Consider the following 21403-nt stretch of genomic DNA (forward strand, 5'->3'; position numbering starts at 1 on the left):
ACAGTATATTTACTTCATTCTCTCGGAAGTAGAAAGTACGTTTCAGAAACTTGATAACAGAAGTTACCTCTAAATAGTAGTTGATTCAGGTAGATATTATTTTTGTGTTTTTTTGTTTATTTTTAAGATTAAATGCCTGTAGACTGATTTTATTGTCTAAGATAATAAAGACTTCAAATAAAATGGACAAAAACAGAATCAACTATTGTGGATATACCTAAAGCTCAAACTGAGTCTTTCTTGACAACATAGGGACCTACTTAATCACTAGTTGTAAACCTGGCAAGCTTTATTATGATTTCCTTTATGTGTTGCAGTTCAAAAAATTATCCTCTTTTTTTCTGACCAATTGATCAATTACAGAGTGGCTGGTAATTTATAGAAACAATTTTCAGGTTTTAGGTAGTCTCATATTATAGGCTTTGTTAGAATCTAATTGTCAGATTTTTCCCTTTGGGTAGCTATGGGTATTTATATGGGGATTTAATATTGTTTAGTTTTCCTGTATAATTTAAAAGAAGTATCATCTATAGCACTAAGGGACAGTTACTGTGTTATAAAATATGAGAAAAATCAAGACCTTTATATAAGTAGCAAGTATTTTGAAATCACCTCAACAGTTTTGTTGTACAGTAAAATATTATCATTATTGTAGAAGTTTTAAAAATTTTTCTTTTTGCAATGTTTGGGCTGTTCATGGTCTGAACTAAACATGGGATTGGATTTCTTTCCTATAGGATGATGGTCTAGAGGACAACGAAAAGAATTTCTATGAGTCGGATGAGGAACAGAAAGAAAAGGCTGACAAGAGAAAGAAGCCTTATACTATGGATCCAGACCATAGGCTTTTAATTCGGAATACAAAACCTTTGCTTCAGAGCAGAAATGCAGCGGTATGTTAACATACTTATAAGAAATAATTCTCACAGATTTCTTTTTATGGCTAAAAGTATGTAAGTTCAGTAAACAAGTCTTTATATTTGAGTGTGCTAATGGAGCATTTGCTTATTTCTTTATATAAAAAAAGTTTTGATGATATTACTTGGTTTGATAGTTGTATGCCTATTGGACTTGATTTACTTTTTTGTGGTTTTGTTAATTGGTTTTTCCTAAGATATGAGCTCAAGATGTTTCTGAGCTGATTGGAAGACTATATATGTTTCTCTATTGCTAGTTTGTAGTTGTGGGTACATAATGTGATATCAGTCTGTATTTGTATTTACTTGATAAAAGTACCTAACATAATGCCTTATACATAGTAAATTTTAACTGATAGAAATAACTATTAAAAATAATCTGTATCTATATCCTAATTTTTTATTTATTTTAACCTTTTTATTTTAAATAATTCTTTATTTTTAGAATATACATGCACAATAGAAAATTAGAAAATGCAGACTAGCAGAACTAAAAACAAAGAAACATCACGTTCCCATCACTAAGAACTCACTGTCACAATATCTTAATGCATTTTCTTCCAGATCTTTTTTCTGCACAAATATACATATATTATCATATATGCACATCTATACATATATATATTTTAAATCAAGATAGAAATCATACTGTGTGTAGTATTTTTAACCTGTTTATTTTCTAGTCCTCTCTACCTTTCTATTTCAATAAAGTTTCATCTCATTTAATACCAACTTATCTGAAATTATCTTTTATAAGTGATTCATCTAAACCAGTATCTGCTACATTTCACTTGCTTGTTATCCCTTTTAAACCTCTCAATTCTTGCAGGATGTTCTTCTGTGTTTATTTGATTGATTCCTATATAGAGTGCTATTCAATTTTTTCTTCCATAACCTGCATTGCTTATTGACTGGAAGTTATAGCTAAAGGCTTGATGGATTCAAGTTAAACATTTTATTACAATTTTTCAATTAAAATATTCTTATGAATTAGCAAAAACTTTGAAAATGAGGAATTTAATGTGAATTTTGTTTTTTGATGCTTGAGAATTTAGAATATGAGCTTTGTATATATGTGTTAGTAATTAGCAGACGTTTTTATCTTATACTTAGTAATTTAGTTTCTGAATCATTATAAAATAACCATGCAAAGTAATAAAAAATTATTCTTTTACTAATGTTGTAAATATGCTTGGCCAGACGGTTGTGAAGCAGCTGTTACTTGCCACCTAAAACTCTACTTTATAATTGGCCTACTATTAATTTAACTTTGTCTTAGAAGTTGATTTTGTAGTACAAATACTGATCAAAAAGTTCTTGAATAGTGAAACATATAGAGGTAGATTGTACTTTTTGTCCCAGTATGTTCTGCTTCCAAGCTTATTTGGTTGTGTACCAAGTAGAGGTGGCTAACTTTTTGTTCCAGTATGTTTTGTTATTTGTTATCCTGCTTATTTGATTATATATACAGATATAATCTTTCTTTTTTTAAATTAGACATATCTTTATTAACATAGAGCAAGTTGTAGAACATTTGTTCATGCAACAAATATTTACTGAGCACCTGCTATAGCCAATGAACCAAATACTGACAAGGCCCTTGCCCATCAAAAAGAAAAGTGTAAATTTTATGTAAAACTATTTACATATATTCATATGAGCATAAACACACATATACATATGCATAAACAAACTGAAACAAATTCTTAAAAGTCTCTTGTAAAAGTTGTGAATAAGGCAAAAACAAAAAATATCTATTCATAACCCTTCAGAAGTCAGTATGTGTGTGTGTGTGTATATATATTTATATTTATCCCCCCGGGGGATTGGGCCTAAGCTGGCAATCAGACATCCCTCTGGCAGCCCGGGAGCCCTCAGGGGATGTCCACTTGCCAGTGGGGAACAGGCCTAAGGTGCAATCGGACATCCTTAGCGCTGCTAAGGAGGCGGGAGAGGCTCCCACCACCACCGCTGTACTGGCAGCCATCAGCCTGGCATGTGGCTGAGCCGAGCTCCTGCTGTGGGAGCGCACTGACCACCAGGGGGAAGCTCCTGCATTGAGTGTCTGCCCCCTGGTGGTCAATGTGTGTCATAGTGACCAGTCATTCCCAGTTGTTCTGCTGTTAGGGTCAGATTGCATATTACCCTTTTAGTATATAGGATAGAGACCTGGTGCATGGGTGTGGGCCGGCTAGTTTGCCCTGAAAGGTGTCCCGGATCAGGGTGGGGGTCCCCACTGGGGTGCCTGGCCAGCCTGGGTGAGGGGCTGATGGCTGTTTGCAGCTGGTCACTCCCCCTCAGGGAGGGGGTCCCCACTGGGGTGCCTGGCCAGTCTGGGTGAGTGGCTGAGGGCCGTTTACCGGCTGGCCAAGCCCCCCAGTGATGGAAGCTCCCAGACTTTCCTTTTTTTCTTTTTATTCTGGGATTTATTTACCTTCTATAATTGAAACTTTGTAGCCTTGAGTGGAGCTCAGAGCCAGCCAGGGTGGGCAGGAGCGAAACTTGGCTTCCTCCATTGCCAGGGGCAACCCAGCCTCCTGCTCGCTCCAGCTCCATGGCCATGGCCGGCTGAAAGCAGGTATCTGGGGTTTATTTATCTTCTATAATTGAAACTTCGTTGCTTTGAGTGGAGCTCAGAGCCGACTGCGGCAGCTTGGTTTCCTCCATCATTGGGGCAACCAAGCCTCCTGCTTGCTCCAGCTTCGTGGCTTCCAGCCGCCATCTTGGTTGGGTTAATTTGCATATAGTTGCTTGATTGGCTGATGGGCGTGGCTTGAGGCATAGCAAAGGTATGGTCAATTTGCATGTCTGTCTTTTATTAGTGTAGACTAGAGGCCCGGTGCACAAAAATATGTGCACTCGTGGGGGGATGGGGAGGGGTCCCTCACCCTGGCCTGTGCCCTCTCACAGTCAGGGACCCCTCGGGAGATAACGACCTGCTGGCTTAGGCCTGCACCCGGGTGGCAGAGGGCAGGCCCAATCCCTAGGTGCAGCCCCTGGTCGGGCTCAGAGCAGGGCCAATTGGGGAGTTGGGGCGCCGCCCCGTCATGCACAGAGCAGGGCAGATTGGGAGGTTGTGATGCCACCCTCAGTCACGCTCAGGGTAGGGCCGATTGGGGGGTTGGGGCACCGCCCCCTGTCACACTCAAGGCAGGGTCGATGGGGAGGTTGTGGCGCCACCCCCTGTCACGCACAGAGGAGGGCCAATCAGGGGGTTGGGGCGCTGCCCCCTGTCACGCACAGAGCAGGGCCCATCAGGGGGTTGGGGAGCTCCCCCCTGTCACGCACAGAGAAGGGCCCATCAGGGGCTTGGGGAGCTCTCCCCTGTCACGCACAGAGCAGGGCCCATCGGGGGTTGCGGAGCTCCCCCCTGTCACTCACAGAGTAGGGCCGATAGGGGAGTTGGCGCACCGCCCCCTGTCACACACAGATCTGGGCGGATCAGGGGGTTGGGGCCCACCCTCTATCACCCACAGAGCAGGGCCGATCAGGGGGTTGGGGCACCGCCACTGTCACACTCAGGGCAGGGCCAATGGGGAGGTTATGGCTCTACCCCGTCATACACAGAGCAGGGCCCATGGGGTGGGGGTGTTGGGGCACCACACCCTGTCACACACAGAGCCGCAGGGTGATCAGGGGCTTGGGGAGCTCCCCCCTATCAGGCACAGAGCAGGGCCGATCAGGGCGTTAGGGCACCTTCCCCTGTCATACACAGAGCCGCAGGGCGATCAGGGGGTTTGGGTGCTGCCCTTTGTCACACTGATCCCGGTGCCGGGAGGCCTCTCAGCTCCGCTGATCCCGGTCTTGGGAGGCATATTACCCTTTTACTATATAGAATAGAGGCCTGTTGCATGGGTGGGGGCCAGCTGGTTTGCCCTGAAGGGTGTCCTGGATCAGTATGGGGGTCCCCACTGGGGTGCCTGGCCAGCCTGGATGAGGGGATGATGGCTGTTTGCAGCTGGTCACTCACCCTTCAGGGTGGGTGTCCCCACTGGGGTGCCTGGCCAGTCTGGGTGAGGGGCTGAGGGCTGTTTTCAGGCTGGGACTGAAGCTCCGAACTGCTCCTTTTTTTCTTTTTTTTTCTTTTTTTTATTCTGGGCCAGCTTTAGCTCTGAGGCTTGGCTCCAGCTCTGAGGCCTCAGCTGCTGAAAACAGGTATCTGGTTTGTTTCGGTTCTATAATCAAAACTCTGTATCAACTCCAGCTCTGAGATCCCAGCTCTCTGAAAGCTGGTTTCTGGGGGTTTGTTTAGCTTCTATATTTGTTACAATGTTTTTTAAACTGCAAGCTCAGAGGCCGGCAAGGCAGGTGGGGAACGTTGTAGTCCTCCGTCACGGAAGCAAGCAAGCCTCATGTTCAGTTTAAGCTGCCTGGCTGCCGACCGCCATCTTGGCTGGCAGTTAATTTGCATATCTCGCTGATTAGCCAATGGGAAGGGTAGCGGTCGTACGCCAATTACCATGTTTCTCTTTTATTAGATAGGATATGCATAACCCATGGACACAGACAGTAGTTTGGTGAAGTCTAGGTGGGGCAGGTGTAGGGTGGAGGGGGTCAATGGAAAAAAAAGGGACATCTGTAATACTTTCAACAATAAAGATAAATTTTAAAAATATTAAAAATGCTGTTAATTTAGAGGCTCTGAGGGAAAAACTCCCTTTTGCTAGCTTCTGGTGGTTACCAACAATTCTTGGCATTCCATGAATGGCTTATCACTTTACCATTTATATCTGCCTCCGTTGTCAATTTGCTTTCTTTTCTGTGTCTCTGTGTCCTTTTCTGTCTCTTATAAGGACACTTTCATTGGATTTAGGGCCCACCCTAATTCAGTATGATCTCATCCTGATCATTACATTAATAACATCTGCAAAGACCTTATTTCCAGGTAAGGTAACATTTGAGGGTAGACATGAATTTTGGGGGCGGGGACACTAATTACCTGCTACAAAAGGTAACATATTCATCGTATTTCATAGGAATTTTGTAGGAGTTAAAGGCAATAATATGTAAAAATGTTATTGAAACTGTAGTGTGCTCCAGTGTTCATAGTTCTGATTGTTTTCATGCTTTTATTTTTTAGGTGGTTATGGCAGTTGCTCAGCTGTATTGGCACATATCACCAAAATCTGAAGCTGGCATTATTTCTAAATCACTAGTGCGTTTACTTCGTAGCAGTAGGTAGGACATGGTTTTATGTACGTTTTCTTTTGTATTCCTTCAAAGGAAATATTTGAACAAATAAAATGTATCTTTCATTTATCTCAGAGTTTATGATAAATATTGAATTTTTGAAACCTCAAACCCAAATAGCCCAAAGAATTAAAAATATCTTTTGGCCCGGCTGGTGTGGCTAGGTGGTTGAGTGTGGACCTATGAACCAGGAGGTCACGATTCAATTCCTGGTAAGGGCGCATGCCCAGGGTGCGGGCTCAATCCCAAGTAGGGGACATGCAGGAGGCAGCTGATCAATGATTCTCTCATTATGATGTTTCTCTGGGCAAAATTGACACAATCAGTTTATATGAACTCTGCGGTCATGTTTGTTTCATCAGGCCTAAGAATACCTTCCTTGCATGTGTTCTGAGCAGCTACAATATTGGCTTTACATATTAGGAATACAGTATTTTAAAATTGGTTTTTAACTCTTACTCATCATGAATCAAATCTAACATTAATTGTTTGTAGGGAAATGTGCCGGGGTCCAACCCCAGCAGGTCCAGGGGTCCCCAAAGGTGTAGACGGAGTTGGCGAAGAAGGAAGGACACGGAGACAGTGTTCAGTTGATCAGCAGCCTAGCCAGGATCTCCAGCCAAGTTCTGGTCTGGATCTCCAGAGAGGTTCTGCCTAGGATCTCCAGCCAGGTTCTGTGGCCATGTTCCCTCGCTAGGTTCTCCAGCCAGGTTCTGTCTGAGATCTCCAGCCAGGTTCGGTCACCAGGTTTAAGTCAGGTTCTCCTGCCAATCTCTGTAGTCAGGTTCAGTCCAGGATCCCTTGCCATGTTCTCCAGCTAGGCTCTGTCTCTAGGCTCCGAGGCCAGTTCCTGTCCAGGATCCTCCGGCATGCTCTCTCCAGCGAAGTTCTTCTGTCTCTAGAGAATGTTCTGTGTAGGTTCTGTCTTCTTGGTTCTCTTCTAAGCTCTCTTTCTGTCTTGTTACATCTGTATTTATACCAGTTGATTCAATCCCATCAATCTCTATTCCAAAGGTTAGGGCGTTTCTTATCTCCATTCCAGGGAGTAAAGATTATGTAGCTTAAGCATGATTGTTCGTAGTTAAAGTGATTAATTACCCACCTGGCACTTAGTTAAGGGGTTTTATTCCCTCCCTAACTTCAGGGGAAAATCCCTACCTGGGGAAACAACCTTTCTCAGAGGTGACCTTGGTTAAGACACATAGTGCCAAGAAGGTGAGCAAACATATTAAGAAAAGTATGCCATATATGCCAGGTCCCTTGAAACAGCAAGCATGGACCGGCTCCCGGCAGAAATGTACTTTAAAATAAGGCATAAATATCTAAAATTTACTGAAAACTTTTCAGTATTATATTTGAGTTCCATTTAATATGAAACTTATCACTAATTCCTTTTCTTTAATGTACTTAAAGATATTTCATTGGAAAATATACCCAGTGAAAATTCTTGTTTAATTTCTAGGGAGGTGCAGTATATTGTCCTACAGAATATAGCAACTATGTCAATTCAAAGAAAGGTATGTACATTGTGAGTACATAATTTAAGAGAGAAATGAATGCATTAGTACCATTAAATGTATTCGTATATTTATTTTTGTCATTTAGGGTATGTTTGAACCTTACTTGAAGAGTTTCTATGTTAGGTCAACTGATCCAACTATGATCAAGACACTTAAGGTAGGCATGCTCTTATTTTTCTGATATTCTAATATGTGTTTTCTTTGAAGATACTGTTATAGCTTCTAGCATCTGTAAAATGGAAATCTGTTTTTAAAAAAAACAGATCATTTAGGGATTTTCTTTAAACTTTCTAAACTACATTATTATATACTAGTTACTGTGCTACATCTTAATAATACAAAGTGAAAACATGCTGCCCACACCCTGAATAACTCACAGTATACTGAATGAAACAGATGTGTAAATAGACAATTTTAACAGTATGTGATATTATGGAGAGTTTAATTGAGTGCTGTGAAAAACAGTCTTCTTCTCTGAAAGATTTAGAAAAGACTTGTGAAAAAGATGATGTTTGAGTGGATTTTAAAATAATAACATTTTTTGGGAATTTTGTTGTTGGTTAGTAGGTTGATTGGGAGGTTGTAGAGTTGCAAGTAGGAGATGGGCACAGTTTATGCTAACACAAGGGATTATAAGAGTTGTTTTGAGGGAATGATAACTACAGTATAGAGCAGTGATGGCGAACCTATGACACGTACGTGTCAGAGGTTACACGCGAACTCATTTTTTTGGTTGATTTTTCTTTGTGAAATGGCATTTAAATATATAAAATAAATATCAAAAATATAAATCTTTGTTTTGCTATGGTTGTAAATATCAAAAAATTTCTATATGTGACACGGCACCAGAGTTAAGTTAGGGTTTTTAAAAATGCTGACACGCTGAGCTCAAAAGGTTCGCCATCACTGGTATAGAGTGTAGTTTGGATATAGCAACAATGTGATATTAAACCAGAAAAAGAAGTGGAATAGAATTAAAACCTGGAAATAGATCAGTGTATATGAAAGTGTACTGTGAAATAGAGGAGACATTACAAACCAATGTGGAAAGGGTGGACTATAAATATTAGAATTATTGGTTATTCACATGGAAACTGAGTTTAATCATAAGAAAATCTAAGACACATCCAAATACAATGTGTGATATTGAACTGGATATTTTTATTATGCATTATTGAGATAATTGGTGAAACTTAGAGAGTGACAATTGCATTGATGTGATGTATCAGTGTAAATGTCTTGATTTTCTTGGTTGTATTGTGGTCTATAAGACATGTCCTTGTTTGTAGGAACTATGCATAGTATTTGGGGACAATGCAATATTAAATTGACAAATGTTTCAGATCAAAAATAGTTATTTTTACGTTTTTTATATGTTGAGATTGTTTTTTAAATTGTACAGAAAAATTAAATGACCTCATCAAAATAAAATGAAAAGTCTAGCCATAATCTGGGAGAAAATATACCCATACATATATCTGAAAAATGACTGGTACTTAGAATATATAAAGAACTTCTACAATTTGTGCCTTTTAATTGTAATGCTTGAACCATTTACTTTTAATGTTATTATTGACATAAATGTGTTTATGTCTATATCTTGTGTGTTTTCTCTCTGTCCCATTTGTTCTCCATTGCTTTTTTCCTTTTTCACGCTTTTCTTCAGATTAATTGGATACTTTTTATGAGTAAAAACATCTTTTTAGTGAGCTTATTGGAAATGGGCTTTTAATTGCATATTTCTTGTAACTCTAAATCCAGAATAATTAAAATGTCTAAGAATTTGGGATGGTAGGATGAAGGAAACACAGTAAGACAATTAGTCTGGAACACAGAGGTATTACATGGAGGGCAGTAGTTTTCTAATTTTCTTAATAAAAGAAGTCAAACTACCTTAAATTGTTTAGGTTAATTGGATATAAATTGTAAAGTTGGGACAAACAATTAGGGAAAATGTTGGATTCTCTTTTTTGTAATTACTTTTTAAGCACTCTGTAAATATCTATTCTTTATATGTAGATGTAGGGAGACAAAATTCACTTGAAGGGTGTAATGCTTCACAACATTTGTAGCTGTGGCTTCTTTTAAAAACACAAATTACCTTTCTATTAAATGCCTAGCCTCTATTAAATTCATCTTTTTAGTTTGTTTCAAAATGTTTACTTCTTCTTTTTTCTACTATAGCTTGAAATTTTGACAAACTTGGCAAATGAAGCCAACATATCAACTCTTCTTCGAGAATTTCAGGTTTGTATACAGTGCTAATTATTTACATTTGTTCAGTTTAAAGTTAAATATAAATATACATCTTTCTGAACTTTGAAATATATAATTGTTTAAATAAAACAGTCATTTGGGATGGGGTAATTTTATGCTGTTAGTTGTATAGAGGTGACACATTGGACCTGTTTCAGAATATTGGTGATATAATATCAGATGTTTAAGAAGGTCCATTGTTTAATATATTATTACTTCAGTATCCATTTTATCATTTTTTATCTTTGTACCTTATTTTTGTGTTTGTTATGTTCATAGGTATGTTTACTTATAATTTTTTTGAGTAAAATAGTGAATTTTTCTAAAGACTCTTATTTTTAGTTGAGGAAATTAGATAACCAACTGGGTAACAGTTTTTAAATATAATTGATCTTTCCTAAGTGGAACTAAGAGACTTTTATTTCTTTAATCTATTTCTTCAACAATTAATCATGGTCTTGCTACCATTTTCACTAAGTTTGTAAGTTTTTAGATATACTTAGATTTTTCTCCTCCATTTGTCATTTAGGCGCCATTTAAATGTATTATTCTATTTTCCATGTTAGATAACCATAGTCTTAAATCTAGAGAATGAACTCATTTGAGCTTGGGATTTCAGTTGAATATTGGATTTTAAAATTTATTATATATATTATATAAAATGTGCATGTTAAAAGTGCTTTCATTTCTGTAAAGAATAAAAACTGAGTTTTTAAATTAGGAAAGTTTAACCAAGTGAAATTCTTTAGGGTTATCATAAATTTTGTAAAAATCTCTTAACTTCCTGTTGTTAAATAATTGAATTATTTATTTTTAAGTTTGTATAAATATTTATTTACAATGCATCTTTAAAAATTATTTTAAAGAAAATCTATTTATTAAAAGTGTGATATTTTGTTTTATTGTAAACTGAGTATTTATAGTCTTTATTGAAATGTTGTTCACTGTAACTATTTTGGTGTTACTACTATTCGGAAACTATTTTAAAAGTAAAATATTTTTGGAAGCATATTGGTTTTTTCTTCCTCTTCTCCCAATTTTTAGATTTAGTGTCTCTGAAAAATCAACCCTTTTTTCATAGATTCACAGATGCTGCTGGTTAAATGAACTGAAACCTCCAAAGTGAGAGTTCTCATCCTATCTTTCAGCCTTGCACTTAACCTGATTGCTATCTTTGGGTTATTGCTATCTCCGCTCCCCACTGTCTGTTTTGGAGTCGTAAGCCACTGTAGCCACAAGTGAATGAATCTGGCTTGAAAATGTACCTCTTTTATAGGCACATTCTTTAAGTAAAAAGGAAATTAAATTTAGCTAAGTCATCAGTTAGTTCTCCCATTGTACTTATAGATGAGATTATGTATGCTGCAATTTTTGTATTGACAAAACAATATGAAAGGCATTGTTTTGTTCACTTGATATAGTACCAGTGTATACACTAATTGAAATAATATTTTTAGACTTATGTGAAAAGCCAGGATAAGCAATTTGCAGCAGCCACTATTCAAACTATAGGCAGATGTGCAACAAACATCTTAGAAGTCACTGACACATGTCTCAATGGCCTGGTGTGTCTGCTGTCCAACAAAGATGGTAAGTTGACAGTTTCATTTTGTTTTTCAAGTAATTAATCATTTGAATATTCTTGCATTTTATTTTTTCCTATATGTCAGTAGCATGGTAATGATGAGTAGCATTTTATCTTTGAAACACACACACACACACACACACACACACACACACACACAGTTGTTTTGTTGTTGTTTGTTTTTAGTAAATTGGGTAATTAACTTATAAACAATATCTGTCTTCCCTGAACAGAACTAAGAAAGTATAATTTTTTTTATTTCTTCACAATTTAATCACTTTTATTGTACCCTGTCTCAAAGGCTCTATTTTGCTTTTCAGTGGCATGTAAGCCATGTATAATATTGGTTCACCTGCAGAGGGTGCTAAAAGCAGGCAAATGACTCTATGCCGTGGAGAAGTTACTAGATCAAAAAAGTATGTTGAATGTGTTACCATCAAAGTTTTTTCTCAGAAATCCAAGATTAATCCTAGATTTAGAACTCATCAGTTGGAACAGTTTCATGTTTTTAAGCCCTACAATATCTAAACATTTTGTAAAACTAGATAGGTAAAATATATAATCTAGATACTGTTCTGTGGTGAAATGTCAGTTATTTCTATGGTATGGCTTTAGATTAAATGAGGCCATGTGGAGAGAGAGAAAAATGAGTCACCTGTCACCTTTAAAATAGTTTATGTAGAGGACATTTATTATAATTATGTATTTGATTAAAATGAGATTCTTTTTTTAAAAAGCATAATTTTTAATGTAAAATCATTGAAATTATTTGTGGGATTCTAAATTATGTCATATCTAGACACAGGCATATATGACATAGCAACCATAGTTTAAACATAACAAATTGATTATTTTATTTGAAAAATCACTTTTCACTACAATAACTCTTTTATTCCTAATTATCTTTTTTCTCACATGTATCTTTTGAAACAAAATTCATCCCCAAATAATAGTGTTTTTTATTGTGAACATAAAATTATAATCTTTTACCTATAAACTCAAGATGTTATTATTGATAGACTACTTTTCTACATGTAGTAGTAAAGCTCTAAATAACTGTGGCAACATAAATTATCAGGTTATAGATTCTTTAAACAAATTGACTGTAGGAGGTAACTAGAGGAAATAGGATGCTAACTATACATTTTATCTATTTTCTACTTTTAATAACTTCCTTTTTATCTATTCCTATATCACACTTTAAAATATGAGTTCAAAAACATGTTTTTATTTTCTTACATGTTTAATAATGACTTTCTATTTGATTAAATAAGACACACTTCTTGGGTTAAATTTAAAATTACAGTTTTTAAACCATGGTTTACCATGGTAGTTGTTATTTAAAAATTTAATTGCATACAATAAAGCACCACAAATTAGTTAGAACACAAATTTGTTTTTTTAAGTACAAAATATATTCAAGATTTTTCAATTTTATATTTTGACCTTTTTTTCTCTTGTGAAATTTTCAAGCTGTGAAAAAGTATATTTTTCTACTTAAGCTTATAGCATATTAATATCTCAAAAAATGTTTTTTTGCCCTAACCGGTTTGGCTCAGTGGATAGAGCGTCAGCTTGCGAATTCAAGGGTCTCAGGTTCGATTCCGGTCAAGGGCATATACCTTGGTTGGGCACATCCCCAGTAGGAAGCGTGCAGGAGGCAGCTGGTCGATGTTTCTTTCTCATCGATGTTTTTAACTCTCTATCCCTTTCCCTTCCTCTCTGTAAAAAATCAATAAAATATATTTTAAAAAATATTTTTATTGACTTTGATTTAAAAGATGAATATTCTACCCTGTAGCACTTTTAAAGGAGGAATAGATTATTTTATAAATAGGTAATGGGAGACTAATATAATTTATAATCACTCTTAAAAGTAGGAGGATTTAATCATGAAAGCATTGATATTTTAATGTTTTTAGGCTTTTGGTAAACCAAAACTCTCTCTTTAGAACCATGTTTTTTTTCTATAGTTTTTATATTAAGAAACTTAAATACTGTCTAGTTGTTTGCATAATCATTATTAGCCTGTAATACTTGATTCTTTAACTCTTTATCATATGTGCTACACTTTTGTAGTTTGGAGATCTGGCTCAGTGTAAGTGAGCAGTAAAACAAATGAAAATATTTATATTAAATCATTAAAGAAATTAATAATATTTTTAACTTTAAAGTGGCCAATGTTGACAACAGAGCCCCTTTCGATTCCTGTTAAAACGTCTTCTTTTGGAAATAAATGCTCTGAAGGAGGCTTTAATTTCTTTAAAATCTGTAAGATCTTTTGAAACTCTATTAGGATTTGTGATTCTTTGGTTTTATGTTAGTATGAATATGAATACCTCATCATCTCTTTGGATTTTATATCTTAAAACCTCAGGGACAGCATTTAGACTTCACTGTTTTTACATGTATTTAATATATTCTTATTAGACCTGTAGTCTTTTGGTTTTTCTTTTTTTAATGTTAATTTATCCCTTCCAGGCAGACATGAAACTAGCCCTAAAATAGTCCAATATCATGAAGATTAATTTGACAAAATTTAAAAACATCTATAGAAGAAATCTGCATTTCAGTTGGCTTAAGATAATTTAATTCCTTATGGTAATTTACTTTAAGTAACATATCAGCAAAATTCGCTCTCTGAATAATGTTTCCTCCATGTACTGTAAGAAGATTATTTTTGTTTGTTTAAATTTTATATAATTCAGTGAGCATTAATTGAGGACTTAAATCAGTTGAAGTATTTAGTAAATGTTTAATAGATGAATAAGATACTTACTCAGCCTATAAAAAGTTCCTGCCATTGTGGAGCTCACAATCTAATGGAGGGAGGCAGTAATGTAAAACAAGTACCTGGTATGTTATTATCTCCATATATTGACCACTTGCTTAGTTGCCAGCCATCTCCTTACATTAAGAACTAGACTTCCTATCTATGTTTGATTGGTAATGTTACTTGAATAAATAACCCAATCTCTCTGTGCTTCAGATTCCTCATTTGTAAAATGAGGATAATAGACGACTGTACTAATGCTGAGGACATTTTACTGAGTGAAATAAGTCAGTCACAGAAACACAAATACCAAATGATTTCACTTGTATGGAGTATTAAAAAGTCAAATTCATAGAATCAAAGAGTGCAAAAGTTAGTTGCCAGCGGCTGGGGAAAAAGGAAATGGGGAGTTACTGTTCAGTCAGCATAAAGTTTCAGTTAAACTAGATAAATAAACTTTGGAGATCTCCTGTACAACATTGTATCTCTAGTCAACATTGATGTATTGTATACTTGAAATTTTGCTAAGAGGGTAGATCTCATGTTAAGTGTTATCCCATATAATAAAAGCCCAGTGACCAAAACAGTGGAACGACTAGAACGACTAGAGACCAGAACACCACAGCCCCTCGCCCTGGCTAGCCCCACCCCCCAGTGAGTGGTTAGGGGCGATCAGGCAGGCAGGCAGAGTTGGTTAGGGGCAATTAGGCAGGCGAGTGGTTTGGGGTGATCAGGCAGGCAGGTGAGCAGTTATGAGTCAGTGGTCCTGGATTGCGAGAGGGATGTCCGACTGCTGGTTTAGGCCTGATCTGGGATTCCTGTGGGATTGGGCCTAAACCAGCAGTCGGATATCCCCCAAAAGGTCTCAGATTGCGAGAGGGTGCAGGCCGGGCTGAGGGACCCCCCTGTTTACGAATTTCGTGCACCGGGCCTCTAGTTACTATAATAATATGAAAAAATTTTGAAACAGTAGGCTGTACTTCTTAGAATGAGGACCATTAAGTTCTGTAGAGGACAAGAGGGAAGCTAAGAAAGGTCAAGAACATAGTATTATTTTGTGCTTCTGGTTGAGTACCACCACAGTACTGATGTCTTTGAAGTCCAGGAGGTAGCATAAAGGAAAAGTAGGGTGGAATTAAATGGAGGGAATGAGAAGGCATCTGGGTAAGACGAATAATGCACCACCGTACCCCAAGATGTTCAGATCTTAATGCCCAGAACCTATGAATATATTACCTTACATGGCAAAAAGGACTTTGCTGATGTGATTAAGATTCTTACCAAGGGGAGATTATTCAAGTGGACCCAGTGTAATACAAAGGGCATTTCTAAGGGAAAGAGGGAGGCCAAGAAAGTCAGATGTCAGAAACAGAGGATGGAGTGATGGCACTACTGGAAGGGGGACTTGGAATGCCAACAACCTCTAGAAATTGGAAAAGGCAACAGATTTTCCCATGGAACTTAATCCTGTCAACACCTTGATTTTAGCCCATAAAACTCATGTTAACTTCTGGCTCCAGAATTGTAAGGTTATAATAAACTAGAGGCCTGATGCACGAAATTCGTGCAAGAGTAGGCCTTCCTTCCCCCAGTTGCCAGCACCAGCTTCCCTCTGGCACCTGGGACCCAGGCTTCCCTCCAACTGCTGGCAGGCACCCGGGACCTGGGCTTCCCTCCAGCTGCCGGCAGGCACTTGGGACCCAGGCTTCCCTCGCAGACCTGGCTTCATCCAGAAGGTCATCTGGAAGGATGTATGGAAGGATGTCCAGTCTAATTAGCATATTATGCTTTTATTATTTTAGATGTGTATTGTTTTAAGCCACTAAGTTTCTGGTAATCTGTAATAACAACAATGGGGAACTAATACAGCATCAAAGAATAAATAATATCGAGTATATACTTCAACTATAGCCAATCCTGCCTCTGCATGAGTATAATTACAATTAAACATTTTTTTCTTATTTGGGCTAACTTTACAATAATATATTTTAAAATTAAAAATTTTTATACTAAAAAGTCTTTAAAGTCACACTTAGATCATATGTTACTTTGTGTAGTAATTACTTACATAACCATGTAATGTTTTCAACTAGGGTGTAAGTTTGATGAGGGCCAGGTCTCATTCACTCAACCATAAAAAAGAATGAAATCTTACCATTTAAGACAACATGGCTGGATTTAGAGCAGGGGTGGGGACCCTTTTTCTGCCAAGGGCCATTTGGATATTTACAACATCATTCACCGGCCATACAAAATTATCAACTTAAAAAATAGCCTATATTTGGTAAGGCTTTTAATTAACTCACCCCTAATGCCTTAGTAGAGCAAGACCAAATGATTTTGTGGGCCTTATAGGGCCCGTGGACTGGACATTCTCCACCCCTAATCTGGAGGATATGATGCCAAGTGAAATAAGTCAGACAGAGAAAGGCAAATACCATATGATTTCACTTACATGTGAAATCTTAAACACACACACACACACACACACACACACACACACACACACACACACACACAAACTAAATGAACAAATAAAACAAAAACAAAGTCAAAGTCATAGCTACAAAGGGTCACCAGATGGGAAGGGGATTGGAGGAAGGGATTAAAATATACAAATTGGAGTTATAAAAATAGTCACAGGGATATCAAGTACAACATAGGGAATATTGCAATAACTATGTCTGATGTCAGATAGGTACTAGACTTACCAGGGTGATCACTTTGTAAGGTATGTAAATGCCTAATCACTATGTTGTACACCTGAAACAAATATAATATTGTACGTCATCTGTAATTGAAAAATAAAATGATGATACTAAGATACCTACCATATGTTAATTGTGAGAAGAAGAAAAAATATTTTGTTTACGATTTAAAGAAGCAGAGATCAGAAAGGGATATCATAAACCAGGAGACGATAACATGTTAGAAATCAAAGAGTATACTCTTCTATTTAAGATGGATATTCACCCCCAAAATTTCAAAGTACATGCATGGTTGTTTTCACCTAGTCATTTAAGACATGTAGAATATTTTGCTAATTTGAATTAGAATTGAATAATACATGTTTAATATGAATAATCTCTTTTTCAGAAATAGTTGTTGCTGAAAGTGTGGTTGTTATTAAGAAATTACTGCAAATGCAACCTGCACAGCATGGTGAAATTATTAAACATATGGCCAAACTCTTGGACAGTATCACTGTGAGTACCAATTTTTGCTGGACAAACTGAATTTTACTCAGTATATTATAGTTTCATTAAAATAAATGGGGATTTTCTTTTGCTATAAAGGATTGTAGAGGGACAATTGGCAAAATCTCAATCAAATCTGTAGATTAGATAATAGTACTGGTTCACTGTTTAATTTCCTGATTTTTAAATAATTTTACTGTTGTTATGCAAGAACATTTATTAGGAAGTTCACACTGAAGTATTTTGAGATTAAAGGGCATGTCTACAATTTTTATCTATCCAGAAACCAAAATGTATTTGTATATGTAGAGAGAAAGCTAGAACAAATATAGTAAAATGTTAACATTTGGGGAATCTGGGTAAAGGGTATTCAGAAGTTCTTTTTACTTTTCTTACCAATTTTTTATAAATCTGAAATTATGTTTAAAAATTAAATTAAAAAAATAAATATCAATCTTGGTTCTATCACTTACCAGTTCCATGTCCTTACATTAAAATCTCTGTGCTTCACTTTTCCCATCTGCACAATAGTGATAGTAGAAGAACCTATATTGTTGTATTCCATTACTTAATACTGGAGGCCTGATGCATGAAATTCTTGCAAGGGGCTTGGCCCTTGCAGCCCTGGCTTCGTCCAGAAGGTCGTTTGGCTGTTCGTTCTAATTAGCATATTACGCTTTTATTATTATAGATGTGTAAAGCTCTGAATAATAGGAGTACTGCATGTTAGCTGTTATTATCTGTGTCTCATTTCATTCTCTTCCCTTTAAAACTAAAGTTTTGGAAAAAATTATCTGAAAATAATTTTATTTCCTCACCTCACACTCTTCAACACATCACAGTCTGATTTTGATTCTTACTTTTTCCAAGGTCCCTATCTCCCTCTTATTAAATCCTGGAGATAATTTGCTTTCCATATCTTTCTTGATCTTTTGTTCACATTTGATTTCACTGACCACTTCTTTCCTTTTAAAACACGCTCTCTGTGGCTTTTACCTGATATTTTTTTCAAATTCTTCTCCATTGTGTTTGCCTTTTACTCTGCCTGTTCCTTGAATATTATAGTTTGACAACTAATGTTCTATAACTGAAAGGGTTGTGTTTTGGGAAGGGACTATATAATTTCCTTCTTTAAAGATTTGGTAATCTATACTGTTAGCCTATTCAGAGGAATTATATTTGTGTAGTGAAAGGTAATGGATGGCAAGGTTTGGAGCCTACCAATTTTTAATGTCTGATGGCAAAATTTCCCTTCCCTCAGGGTGTTAGTAAAGCTTTTAGGGCAATTACACATTTATCTTGAAGCTGAGAATCAGACTCAACAGGAGTCACTTACCATTTGAGTTTCTACCACATCTCTCACCAGAGAGTTCCTTTGTCCTCATATCCACTCTTATTGTTGATTAATGATCAAAGTCAAGACTTCTCATAAAGATTGTATATGTGAGGTATAGGGCTTAAGAGAGTGGATTGGAAAACTGGATGGCTTGGGATCAAATTTAGTCTCTACCTTTTACTAACTTTGTGAATTTAAGCAAGTTATTTGACTTCTATGCTCCAGTTTTTTCATCTGTAAAATGGGAACAGTAATACTAATAACTTTCAGACCTATTATGAAGAATATGAGTCAATGTATGTGAAACATTTAGTGTGTAGTGTAAACTGTTATTATGATCATGACTATATTTAATGTCTTTAAAGGAAACACACTTAATGAAGTTTAAATTTAGTAAGTGATTTCGTGGCCCCTTTTATATTTTACTTATATATTTAACAGAACTCCTATAATGCTGTTCATATGCCAGGTACTATTCTAAGCATGTTAAAAATAAAAATTATTAATTTTAATAACAATTATGTAAGGTGGATTCTATTAGAATTCCCATTTGACATGAGAGAAAACTGAGACACACGTAGGTTGAGCAACTTGCCTAAGGTCACATAGCTAGTAGGTCTGCTTTTATAACTAATACATTACGCTGTCTCTTCCATTTCTAGTCAGTGTCTCTCTCTATCTTGCTCGCTCTCTCTCTCTCTCTCTCTCTCTCTCGTATTCAATTCACTGTCCTACTCACTGACCTGGCCAGAACTTTATTGTTGCTGCCCCAAATCATTGACAAATTGGACATTAGATGGACATGGTCTATGTTTGTCCAAATATGAAGCAGATGTTTTACATTATTTGTCAGTGGTCTATTGATGGGAGCTGAGAGGGTACACCTTTTTCCTCAGGTCCACTGAGATGGACATCCAGCAGCCGTGCATACCAAGCATCAAATTACAGTAGCATTTTTAGTCATTGTAACAACCACAAATACTCCTACATATATTTAGATACCTTCTAGGGATGTGGTATATCCTTCAGTAAGAATCACTTTTCTAACCAATAACCAGATAGTGGAATACTAGATAGAGAAAGACGAAGAATAGAGATACATACATGAGGCCATTTTATTCAACTTTCTCTACAATAGTGGTTGGAATATTGCCCAATTAAATATTTTCTTATGGATCTAATATAGCAAAGCCTGTTTTTGTTTTTATTTTTTTGTCAGAAGATAATTATTAGTGGAATATAAAAATATGGTGGAGATACCAAATTCATAAAGGGAAAAAAGGAAAGAAAATTGTAAAATAATTTTTAAAATGATAAATTTTAAAAAGCAATAATGTAAAATAAATATTTTAAAGTAATAAATTTTTAAAAGTAAAAGTCAAATATATTCTACCCTAACTATGAATGGAGTGAATTCTCTCATTAAAAAACAGACTTTCAAATTGGAGTGAAAAACAAAAGCTAGCTACATTCCATTTATAATTAAATAATATAATTGAAGTGATGAGAGTTGAAAATAAGATAGGGAAAGAGATATTTAAATGAACACGAATGAGGAAGTGAGATTTAAAATTAAAAGCATTTGACAACATAAAAAGGAACATCATAAAATTAAAAATAGGTCAATTTACAAAGAAACGAAGAAGCACAAACCTATCTGCACACAAAAAAATGGCAACTGCATAAATATATAAAGGAAAAGTCTATAGGAAATACAAGGACAAATATAAAATACAGTTTTGGTGGGTATAGTTCTCTCATACAAGATACTAGAAGCCCGGTGCACAAAAATTTGTGCACTTGGGGGTAGGGGGGAGTCCCTCAGCCCGGCCTGTGCCCTCTAGCAGTCTGGGACCCCTCGGGAGATAATGACCTGCTGGCTTAGGCCTGCTCCCGGGTGGCAGAGAGCAGGCCCAATCCCTAGGTGCAGCCCCTGGTTGGGCTTAGAGCAGGGCCAATTGGGGAGTTGGGGCGCCGCCCCCTGTCATGCACAGAGCAGGGCGGATCGGGAGGTTGCGATGCCACCCTCAGTCATGCTCAGGGTAGGGCCGATTGGGGGGTTGGGGCACCGCCCCCTGTCACACTCAAGCCAGGGTCGATGGGGAGGTTGTGGCGCCACCCCCTGTCATGCACAGAGGAGGGCCAATCAGGGGGTTGGGGAGCTCCCCCCTGTCACACACAGAGCAGGGCCCATCAGGGGGTTGGGGAGCTCCCCGCTGTCACTCAGAGAGTAGGGCCGATAGGGGAGTTGGGGCACCGTCCCCTGTCACACACAGAGCAGGGCGGATCAGCGGGTTGGGGCGCCGCCCTCTGTCACCCACAGAGCAGGGCCGATCAGGGGGTTGGGGCACCTCCCTCTATCACCCACAGAGCAGGGCCGATCAGGGGGTTGGGGCGCCGCCACTCTCACACTCAGGGCAGGGCCGATGGGGAGGTTATGGCTCTACCCCGTCACACACAGAGCAGGGCCCGTGGGGGGGGGCGGGGGTTGGGGCGCCGCACCCTGTCACACACAGAGCTGCAGGACAATCAGGGGGTTTGGGCGCTGCCCCCTGTCACGCTGATCCCGGTGCCGGGAGGCCTCACGGCTCTGCTGATCCCGGTGCCAGGAGGCATAATTACCCTTTTA

At 37.5% G+C, this 21403-nt stretch overlaps 1 protein-coding gene across 7 annotated transcripts in view; it reads left to right on the forward strand.

Annotated features, from left to right (window-relative positions):
- AP3B1 (adaptor related protein complex 3 subunit beta 1) overlaps window positions 1-21403 on the forward strand; it is a 208541-nt gene that overhangs the window by 61122 nt on the left and 126016 nt on the right. For all 7 annotated transcript variants that reach the window (XM_059694255.1, XM_059694261.1, XM_059694257.1 and 4 more), the window contains 7 exons: window positions 738-893; window positions 5998-6095; window positions 7570-7624; window positions 7713-7784; window positions 9812-9874; window positions 11341-11473; window positions 17338-17447. In XM_059694255.1, coding sequence (XP_059550238.1) covers window positions 738-893; window positions 5998-6095; window positions 7570-7624; window positions 7713-7784; window positions 9812-9874; window positions 11341-11473; window positions 17338-17447 — 687 coding nt within the window. The remainder of the gene's footprint in view (window positions 1-737; window positions 894-5997; window positions 6096-7569; window positions 7625-7712; window positions 7785-9811; window positions 9875-11340; window positions 11474-17337; window positions 17448-21403) is intronic.

Source organism: Myotis daubentonii, chromosome 4 (assembly GCF_963259705.1).
Source record: "Myotis daubentonii chromosome 4, mMyoDau2.1, whole genome shotgun sequence".
NCBI lineage: Eukaryota > Metazoa > Chordata > Mammalia > Chiroptera > Vespertilionidae > Myotis > Myotis daubentonii.